Genomic DNA, 11395 nt, shown 5'->3' with positions numbered 1-11395 from the left:
AGGAAGAGAACTTCTTGTTTAAGAAAATGCATTAAAGTCACAAAGCTGGTGGAGGCGTCACTCGATGAGTCTGAGAAAACTTCGCAGTTCTGCTGATATCCTGTGACAGAGGAAGGAAGAGAGTATATTTAGAGACAAATTACCTACACACCCTCAATCATCTTTTTACTCACTTGAGTTTTTTCAAGTTTGCACACTTTTACAGAATATATTTATTAAAATGAAATAATACTGGATTACGAGGAATTATATACAAATCTATAGAGAAGCTATGCAAACACAAATGTTGCTGAAAGAATACATTAGATACAGATTTCCATAAAACTTAATTTTTTATTTTGAACTTTACTTTCCTTGTTTCATTAAAAATATACATTTATGTTAATAAATACATTTCATATATTCACAAATGTAACCTGCAGGTTACATCTGTTATTTTTTTTTAAAGAAAAAAACAGTCATCTGACATAATATTTTTAAGGTTGCCAATACTAGGAGCGACACAATAAAAACAAAAAATTATTTATGATTTATTGTTTTTGATTTCTGTTGCATCAGATTTTATGGAATTACAGGTCTGTTCTTGAAATACACACACACACACACACACATACACACACACAGAACTGTGCACGAAGTGTGATTTCATTGTGGTGGAAGCAAAACATCAAAAGTAAGAGTGAATTAATGACGACATGTATCAAATGTGAATCGTAGTTTGGATCTTCTTTTGCTGCTGGTTCAGTGGTTGGAGAGAGACAAAACCTGCAGCTCAAAATCTAGTGCAAAAAAGACGTGAACACAAAGCGCAGACCCGCCAACGCATCAGAATCAGTGAGCTGTTGGCTTTCAGCCCCGACGGCGTGTCCGTGTGCGTGTCGTCGGGTGAGAAAGCCGAGAAAGAGAAAGCTGATGTGTGTGCAAAGCACACACTCCGACAGCCTCACAGTATCTAACACGGCCACAACAGTAATGTGCCGAAGAATAATTTAAGAAAACTGTCTCTATCTGCAAGGGGACGCAGTGATAACAGAAGCTCATTTATATGTCATATATTATTATCATAGTACTAACCCATTCTGTAAAATATAAAGTAGATATTATTAAGATTGCTCGAGCAAGCCAGAAGGCAGTAAAAATGCTTTTTGGTGATTCTCTAACTTCCTGCTGTAAGTGTTTTATGCATTTTGTGTTTTACAAAAAAAAGACTCTTTGCATTCTCATATCTGCCTCCAGAATCATCTCAGTTCATACAGTAAGTATGTATACTGTATGCCTAAAAGCCTAAAAATACAGTGCTAACTTTCTTGTGACCAAATTCATTCAACTAATCAGTAAAGTATTTTTTATTTCCCCCATTCACTAAAATCTACATATTTTGCATATCTTGGAAAAACAAAAATGCATGTACTTGTGAAGTTTATGCCCTGCATACATTTAATTACTGCAAAATGATATAAATACATTGCTCAAAAAAATAAAGGGAACACAAAAATAAAATATCCCAGATCTGAATGAACAACACGTTCTCACTCGCAACTCGTCAAATGTGTGACGCATGGTCAGGCTCCCTCTGCTTCACTTATAGGGCTTTGGAGTTGACGTCACGCCGCAATGCATTGTGGGAGCGCAGCACCATTTTCGGGGTCTACGAATCAAAACAAACACATTAGCTGTGTCCCAAAACGTCAGCTGCATCCTTCGGAGGACCCCGCCTTCGTGGTCTATGTGGGTCCGGTCCTTCGAAGACCGAGAAGGCCGGAAGTGCGAGGCTGTGAAATGGGACGGTCTAGCCTTCAGATTAGCGTCACCGCTGTCTCGGTGGAGTTTAACAAACTCGGCCGTCTGCTCCTTGCTATCTAAAATATAACAGGACACTGACGTAAATTCTCGACCGTCTCACACTTCTGTTTGATCAGTTTTCTGTTTAACCTTTATTCAGCAGTGTGAAAATCCCGGAGGAACCCACCCGATGGATTAATAAAGTTTTATTTAATCTAACAATCTAATAACTTTGATCTCAGCCAAACCGATTTACTCCGGAACAAATAAAACACCGGAAAAAGCAAACAATTACATTTTTAAGTTATCCGAGTGACTTATATATCATGTTTAACCTGAGTAGCGAAAGAGCGGGGGTCTAAAAACGATGAAGCCGGGAGTCTGCTGCTCTCGCCGGCTGGAGTGACCATTGAACCCCCCGGCTTGCTATCGAGCGGGTGGGTAACAGACGTCTCCGAAAACCTCGGCACACTTTTGCAAATATACAATGTCTTGATAAACCAAGCAGATATTTGTAATTTACACAGCTACTTTCTCGCCTGAAAATATGTTAAAAGTTTATTTTGTGACCCAGAAAGATTAATAAGACTAATTTTAAAACTTAGTAGCGGCCGCCATTGTTGGCAGCTGAAATTTGGCTGGGCCGCGCTATGAATTCTGGGATATGGTGGGCCACGAAGGACACACCCGACCCATCCTTCAAATTCGGGGAAATGAAGGACGCATTTGTCGGCCGCATTTGAAGGAGTCGACGAATTGGGACAGCCTTCGTCGCCTGGCTGTGACGTAATCGGACTTCAAATGCGGCCTCTGGAGGATGCAGCCGACGTTTTGGGACACAGCTGGACATCACGCTCCAAAGCCCTATAAGAGGACCCTGCATGTCAATTCTCGACACGAGGGGGGTACCCTGCGCGTCGATAGGGCTTTGGAGCGTGATGTCACGGGGGTGGGCGTGGAAAGAATTTTGGCCTGATGTGCCATTTTCGGGGTCAAAACAAAGCGCAAGCGAAAAAGGAGCGAAGGCACACACAACAGCCATGGTTCGTATTTGCTGTGTGGTCGGCTGCAATGTTCGATCGCACGACCGGCAAGAGAATAAGCTTGAAAGTGGTTTAGCTTTTCATTCTTTCCCAACCTGGAAGCAACATGAGGCAGCTCGTGTAGCGGATGTTACCAAACGAAGGCGTCTAGCCTGGATAGCAGCTGTGAGACGAGCTGATATCCAGTTCTCTTCCATCTCCAAATATCTTTTGGTGTGCTCCAGACATTTTCATTCCAGTAAGTTCTAAATATGTTCATATCACTCTTTATAGCCTATTAGTTTTATTTTCGATGCACTCTGAGGTCATAGCAAATTAGAACAAACATCCTAATGAGTGATTTTGCAGAACTACCTTCTATTTATAGAGTTGCTAATTATTTGGCATTATTGCAGGCAAACCAGCCTATGAAATGGATGAAACACATCGTGACTGGGTTCCAGCGCTACATAAGGGACCTGCTTCAAACATACCACCATGCCAATCAGATTACTTCTTCCATGTGAGGGTGAAGAGGTGACCCTCCTGGATAAGATGGTGAAGGTTTGCTGCGTTTTGGTGAACAGTGTGGTAGTAAAACCAGGGAAAAATGAAACTTGCTCCTGTTAAATATTCTTAAGTCTTGTGCTGTTAAAATTGCTGTATTTTTTCAAAAGATACAGTTAATAAAGTAATGTTAGTAGTGGGTGATATCATGTAAACACTGTCATGATTTTGTGTAAACATTTTGTCATTTGTAAACTATAAATGACATGGATTCTACTTTGTAACTCATGTGATGTTCTATAAAGTGGTTTTAATTAAAAAAAAAAAGAGGCAAAAATTAGTTTGTTTCTTTATTCAACTTTTGAACAGTGGTACTCAGTAAGTACATATTCAGTAAATGCAAATTATTTACATGGCAGTGCACTACAGGCATAAATCTAGACCCCTAGATAAAACATTATGGCATTATAGCAGTGACAACTCCTCCACAGTAGCAGGTGGGATTTATTAATATGGCCAATATTATAGTTATTATATAATAATCATTATTAGTTGTTAAAGCAGTGAGCTTGAACTCTGTGCCAAATACTGAGCTTCAGGAAAGATTCAAGTTGCAGTTATTTATATTTCCTATCACCTTAAATCTTCACTCAAAGACAAGTATCTTTGACAGTGTATATATAAATGTATTATATATAAGAGACAAATATTGTTCTTTCAGTATGTTGGCATTACTAAATTTGGCTCAATGCTTACATATATGTGTAAAAACAAAATGTACGAGCTGTGAAAACTGTTTCTGATAGAATGAAGATCAGACTGATATATTAAATATTCCTTTATTGGGTGAGAAAATCAGACCATGTCATAACTGCTTTAAGTCATACAGAATAGATATCAGAGCCTTAAACAGGCTGACTTCTGCTAAATGGGTCAAACTGGGCAGAAAGTATACAAACACATAACATCCTTATAGAATATGATGTAACACTATAGATCAACTTACCTCAGAATATATAAAGCATATAAACAATTACAGCAATATGATGCAACAAACACAGCAGGACTACTAATCCAAAATACTCAAAGCTTCATAGAACTGAAACAAACATTTATTTTTAGCTCCATTCTGCTGCTGATACATACTTTAGGTTTCTGAACATTAAACTTGTTGCTGCCTTTCATAGTGTGTAACTTGAAGGCCCTGAGTACTTTCTCCCACACTGAAAACACTGGGATGATAACATTATTTGAACATTACCTAATAAGACTGATTCAGGACAGACAATTAGTTATGTTAAACTTTTCTATCAGTCCTTCACAAACAGGGAACAGTCTGTCTATTCTCTCCATCTGTCAGCTGCAGCTGGCTCTTCCTCCTCCTCTTCCTCACACACTGCTGAGTTTGTCCTGGTGGATCATCAGGGGTGCAAAGCCTCACAGATGATGTGCAGCAGTGGCTCCCTCAGTCTGTCCTCACTCTGGACACTTGCAGTTGTCACACATGGAAATCAAATGTGTGATAAGCTGCAGGATTCAAACACAAGTGTAACTTATACATGTTCATACTTTTATTCCACAATCAGAGAGAAAGAAAAAGGGAGAGAGTGCAGGACAGACAGACAGGTGACAGTCTCAGGTGTATACACTGCTACAAAACAGCACAAGAGAAGGAGGATTTAGTGTTTGTGTTATTACGAGTGCTAAACAAGAAGAGTTCCCAGATGGTACAGTAGACACATGTGTGACTCCTGTGATTAAAGCATCTTTCTTTCAGCTTAACGAGTGAACCGTCAGCTCGTTCAAACACACGTTAAAGTCCGTTTGGCTCGACACCACCGAACAGAGGCAGCAATATAACATAGCTAACATTAACAGTGCAGTGAATCCTGCTTGTGCCGTGATATTCAGGACTGCAAACCGAGCAGCATCACTGACTTTCAGCTTGTTGTGTTTGTGGATATATGACTGACTTTAATTATCCATAAAATCATCACATTCTCTGTAAGATTAAGGTATATATATATATATATATATATATATATATATATATATAGGAGTAAATGCTTTAAAACCAAGTGAAAGTGCAAACATCACTAATGTCACATAACTTTGCCGACATGTGGCCAACAGTAATGTTTTCATGTTCTTCATTATTAAACATTCGCACATAAATAAGTGACATAATATTCAGTACTTACTTTTGCCAGTTCACTCTTCGGCCGCTCCCTTCTGCCGTATTTTGCGGCAAAATTATCCACACCCACCGCTGCACTATGAATTGTGGGATATATGGGACCACGAAGCGTGCACCGGACCACGCTTGATATTTGGGGAAATCGACGGCACATTTGGAGTATGCATTTGAAGTACACTTTGAATTGGGACAGCCGTCGTCGCGTGGCGGTGACGTATTCGCACTTGAAATGCATACTTCAAGCGTGCATACCCTGAATTGGGACACAGCCTAATAGTTAAACTGCTGGAAATTGGACTTGCTTCTACCACCTGCCGCTGGATCAGAGACTTCCTCTCGGACCGTGTACAGAGAGTTAGAGTGGGGCCTCATCTTTCCTCAGCCCTCAGCCTTAACATCGGCTCTCCACAAGGCTGTGTACTGAGTCCCCTACTGTACACTCTGTACACACATGACTGTGTTAGTACCCACCCAGACAACGCAGTCATCAAGTTTGCAGATGATACCACCGTGGTGGGGCTCATCTCTGGGGGAGATGAGACGGCGTACAGAGCTGAAGTTCAGAGGCTGTCAGATTGGTGTGTAGATAACAACCTGGACCTCAATACCACCAAGACAAAAGAACTGGTAGTTGATTTCAGAAGGAGGAAGTCCGAGCTGCAGTCTGTCAGCATCAACGGGGAGTGTGTGGAAAGGGTCTCCAGTTTCAAGTTTCTGGGTGTGCACATAGACACAGACCTCCAATGGAGCTCTAACATCTCTGCGGTTTTAAAGAAGGCCCAACAGCGTCTCCACTTTCTGAGAATCCTCAGAAAAATGGACCTGAAGAAGGAGCTGCTGACCGTCTTTGTACTGGCCTCGTAGAACCACTTTCTACTATCCAGGAGTTAAACACCTCCACACAAAAGTCACTGACGCCAGAGTGGGTTTAGACTTCGCTTTATATGGCAGGTGTGAAACTGTAACAACAAAATACAGTGAATATGAGCGTCAAATTAAAATAATTACTTGAGGAGCTGCGTGACCAAGTGCTAATGCTAACACCAAACAACTGTCTACAACCATAAATTAGCACAGATAATACAGCATCTAAGTAACTACTATTAATCAACAGAAAGTGCCAAACAATAATGCATACTCACAGGGAATGCCTTTTTATCAGCCTTTCACAGCATAGATCACATTAATCAGTCGATTGTCTGAGTCTTTTACACTTCCCCTGTCCGCACACAGACCATGCCTTTCTCTTAAAGGGCCAGTGCACTAACCAAACAAAACATGTACAATTTTGACAATAGTCAGAACACTCCCCGCCTGGTATCTTAGGGATACCACAACAGATATCTAAACATCACTAGATAACAGAAAAACCATTTCAGAAATGGGTCTATAATAAGTCTTAACATTTCCCTTGGAAGCAACTCTAACTTCGGCCTTTCTGATGATTCCATCTTCACTCGCAACTGTCTTTACGATTACGCCCATTGGCCACTCATTTCTTCTTGTTTGTTTGTCCTTGAGGAGAACGACATCTCCCTGTTTAATGTCAATGTTCTTGTGGTGCCACTTTTGACGAATTTGGAGGCTGTGCAGATACTCCTTGCGCCATCTGCTCCAGAAAGTGTCTGCAAGGAACTGAACCCGCTTCCAATGGCTTCTGAGCATTTCTTTGGGTCCTACATCATCACAGATGGTGGGTACAACTCCAGTCTTTTGTGTCAGCAGCATCGCCGGTGAGAGAATGTGAGGATGTTCTGGGTCTGATGATACTGGCAACAACGGTCGTGCATTTAATATAGCTGTGACTTCTGCAAGAAATGTGGTCAAAATCTCATGAGTGAGTTGAACATGACCAGTTTGCAGCAGCATGTTATCAAGTATTCGCCGTGCTAAACCAATCATCCGTTCCCATACTCCCCCCATGTGGGAAGAATGGGGAGGATTAAAAACCCAGGAACACTTCTGATCCTGCAGAAAGTGTTGCACTTTGTCCTCTGGTGCATTTGTGGCCATCTCTTTGTGAGCACCAATGAAATTAGTGCCGCAGTCCGAGCGCAGTTGTTTTGCGGGTCCTCGGAGGGCGAAGAAACGCCTCAGTGCGTTAATGAAACTTGAAGAGCTCATCTCCTCCACTACTTCAATGTGGACAGCCCTTGTACACAGGCACGTGAATAATATTGCCCACCGCTTTCTGTTTGCTTGTCCCCCTCTTGTTCGCCTTGTAGTTACTTCCCATGGGCCAAACATGTCCATGCCCACGTAAGAAAAGGGGGGCTCAACTTGGAGGCGATCTACGGGCAAATCACTCATTAATTGCTCCTCAAACTTCCCTCTCAGCTTCTTGCATGTCACACATTTACTTATGACTCTGCTAATGCATCCTTTCCCTCCTACAATCCACAAGCCACTTTCTCGGACAGCGCCCTCTGTAAAATGCCTGCCTTGATGGCTTACTTTCTCATGGTGGTGGCGCACAAGGAGGGTAGTGATGTAGTGACTGCCTGGCAAGATTACTGGGTTGGTGTCTTTTACTCCCAGCCCCGCGCGATTAATGCGACCACCAATTCTCAGCAGATTGTCACTTCCAAACACAGGGTTTAGTTTTACCAGCGGGCTGTTTTTAGGGAGGTTCTGTTTTTCAGAGATCCTCTTTATCTCGTCTGCATATGTCTCAAACTGCACATTTTTAATGATCATTGTCTCTGCTTGATCTAACAGTTCTGGGGTGATGGCCGTTTTACAAATGTGCCATCCTTTACAGTTTGGCTCAACGTTTGATTGTGAAAAGCATTGTGCGATGTGAATCAAGTTTGACATGGTTTTCCGAAGTGAGCGCCATGTGGAGAAACGCTCCCAACGTCCTGAGCCCAAAACTTCCTTTGTTATGTTAGTGCAAAGTGTCTTTACCTCTGGGCGCACCTCTGTGTCGTTGTCTGGGTCCAGCAATTTGTAATCAGTCTGCTCTAGACGGATGTATGAAGGGCACTGGAGAAACGCTGGACCTGTGAACCATGTCGTGTGTTCTAACTCAGCAGCTGGAACTGATCGTGAGCCGTGGTCAGCAGGATTCTGGTCGGTCGTAACGAAATGCCATTGCTCTGGAGTAGTTGACTCTCTAATACGACACACACGATTGTTTACATAGACATAAAAACGTCTGGATTGGTTGTGAATATAACCAAGAACCACCTTGCTGTCTGTATAGAAACTGGTTTTGTCTATAGGGTGATCAATCTCTTCACATATGACCTCTGCCATTTCAACCGCCATTACTGCGGCGCAGAGTTCGAGCCTAGGTACAGTGAGCTCTGGCTGTGGAGCGAGTCGTGCCTTACCTAGGGCAAACCCAACCTCTGTCTTGCCATCCCCAGTGGTGACCTTGAGGTATGAAACTGCACATATTGCCTTCATGGACGCATCTGAAAAGACACAAAGTTCTACACATTTAGCCTGTGACAGTGACATTTTAGTGTAAGTGCGTGGAACGTTGACTTTGCTGAGGCATTGGAGGGACTGTTGCCATTCTATCCATCTGCCTTTCAGATCCTCTGGGAGAGGTGAGTCCCACTCTGTTGTCTGTAGCGACAACTCTCTTAGAAGCAGACGTCCTCGAACGGTGACTGGGGCCAAAAACCCGAGCGGGTCAAACACACTGTTCACAGTTGAAAGGACTCCTCTTCGTGTATATGGCTTTTCAGCGTGAGGAATGTGAAAAGTGAAATAGTCCTCCATTATATTCCACTTTACTCCAAGACTGCGCTGATCTGGGAGTTCATCCTTGAACAGGTCCAGATTTTGGAGATCCTTGGCTCGGTCTTGAGGTGAGAATGCGTCCATCACTTCAACCTTATTTGATGCTATTTTTAAGAGGCGAAGGTTTGAGTCTGCTAGCATGTCTTGTGTCCGTTTCAGGAGGTTGATAGCATCATGTTCGGTGGGGACAGACTTTAAAGCATCATCAACATAAAAATCACGCTCAATGAAATGGCGAACATCTGACCCGTATTTGGCTTCTCCCTTTTGCGCAGCCCTCCTCAAACCATATGTGGCTACAGCGGGCGAGGGGCTGTTTCCAAATACATGCACGCACATCCTGTAATCCACGAGCTCTTTCTGTGGATCATTGTCTTTGTGCCAGACAAACCTCAGTACATCTCTGCAGTCCTCGCGCACCAGGAAGCAATAGAACATCTGCTGGATATCTGCGGTTACTGCGACTGGATGTTTTCTGAACCTTACTAGCACACCTAATAGACTGTTGTTCAAATTAGGTCCTGATAACAGCACTGTGTTGAGCGACATACCTTCAAACTGTGCGCTGGAGTCAAATACCACTCGAATTTGTGACGGCTTTTGAGGATGGTACACTCCGAAATAGGGCAGATACCAACACTCTTTGCTCTCTTGTAATGGGGGTGCGAGCTCCGCGTGCCCATTGTCCAACATTTTCTGCATAAAGTCTATCAGGTGAGCTTTCATTTCTGGGTTTTTGTCTAGAGTTCGTTCAAGTGACTTGAGGCGACTGAGTGCGTAGCGGCGATTGTTAGGCAGCAATGCTCTGGGCTGGCGGAACGGCAGTGGAGCCACCCAGCTTTGTGACTCATCCTGGAAACACTCATTGTCCATGATATTCAGGAACTGCAGATCTTCCATGGAGGGTGCAAGCTTATTGTCGTCCTTGGTCTGGCAGAAAACATTGTTTCCTATAGTTCTGTTTTGTGTTCTGTCCTTTATGTTTGAACCACCAAGTACTAAGTGTCGATTTAAGAGACTGGTGTCTGGCTTGACAGTAAAGTGGCTTTCACACGGGGAAAAATGAGTTGGCCTTCCATCCGATAGAACATGAGTCTTAAACGTAGAGACTTGGGAAGGCTTATGAGTATTGCCTAAGCATACATCTCCTATTATCACCCAGCCTAAGTCCAGTCTCTGTGCGTATGGTGCATTGTGCGGACCATTGATCTGACTGCGCACTTTATGAACTCTCAAAATGTCTCTTCCAAGCAACAGCAAAATGTCTGCACCACTGTCCAAGGGTGGTATTTTGTGTGCTATGCCTTTGAGGTGACTGTGTGGATAAGCCGCGGAGGGAGTGGGAATTTCCTCTCTTTTGTTGGGAATCATGTTGCACTCGATTAACATGGGCAGCTGAATAGCGAGGGAGCTATCGATTGTCTCTATCATATACCCAGAGGCTCTTCTGCCAGAAGTGAGACCTATGCCACTGCATGTCTGGAGGGTGTATGGCTCTGCCTTACCATTAACCTCGAACATGTCAAAAAACTCAGAGCGTGCTAGTGAAACGTTACTCTGGTCATCTAGCATGACATACATTCTCTGGCGATTACTAGGATCGTTGGCAGGGTAAACATTAACCAGGCATATTTTTGAGCAAGATTTCCCAGAAAATCCTTCCCCACATACCTCAGTGCAACTTGAAACAACTGCAGTCTCTTGTAGTTCTTGTTTCTCCCCGCCGTGACTTGCTGGGGGCTGAAGAGCTTTGGGAAAGCGAGGAACATCTGAATGCAGAGCTGTTGGGTGCTTATCACTGTTACATTCAGAGCATTTGATTTCTGCTTGACAGTTGCGAGCTACATGTTTGTTAGAAGCGCAGCACTTGAAACAGACGTTGTGTTGCTTTAATATTGCCTTTCTTTCCTGAATTGGCTTTTCTCTGAAACTTCTGCACTGTTGTAAAGCGTGAGGTTTGTTGTGCACAGGACAACATTTGTCCGGTCCTTCCTCAGATATGGCCGTAATGTTGGTTTTATGCACTGAAACTGACCTGCGGTTGTTGCTGTAACCATCTCCAAGCTTGTCCCTTTTAACTCCAGAGTTGCAGGTTGACAGCAGATTGAAGCTTGGATCGTTGCGTGCCTTTGCT

General features: G+C 43.1%; 1 protein-coding gene across 1 annotated transcript; it reads right to left on the bottom strand.

The window, feature by feature from the left end:
- Positions 1-6367: 6367 nt before the first annotated feature.
- Positions 6368-11131, bottom strand: LOC134634664 (uncharacterized). The gene is made up of 2 exons (XM_063483982.1): positions 6651-11131; positions 6368-6467 (listed from the first exon to the last, which is right to left on the bottom strand). Exon 1 carries the CDS (start codon positions 10840-10842, stop codon positions 6853-6855), a length of 3990 nt encoding a protein of 1329 aa, XP_063340052.1. The 5' UTR covers positions 10843-11131; the 3' UTR covers positions 6368-6467; positions 6651-6852.
- Positions 11132-11395: the final 264 nt, after the last annotated feature.

This window comes from Pelmatolapia mariae, linkage group LG9 (assembly GCF_036321145.2).
Source record: "Pelmatolapia mariae isolate MD_Pm_ZW linkage group LG9, Pm_UMD_F_2, whole genome shotgun sequence".
Lineage (NCBI taxonomy): Eukaryota > Metazoa > Chordata > Actinopteri > Cichliformes > Cichlidae > Pelmatolapia > Pelmatolapia mariae.
Note: the sequence above shows the minus strand (reverse complement) of the source record. Positions and strands in the feature narration are given on the sequence as shown.

What these genes read in the sequence shown, in the direction of transcription:
- LOC134634664 (XM_063483982.1), bottom strand. Translation starts at nt 10,842, where the DNA reads ATGTATGTCATGCTAGATGACCAGAGTAACGTTTCACTAGCACGCTCT.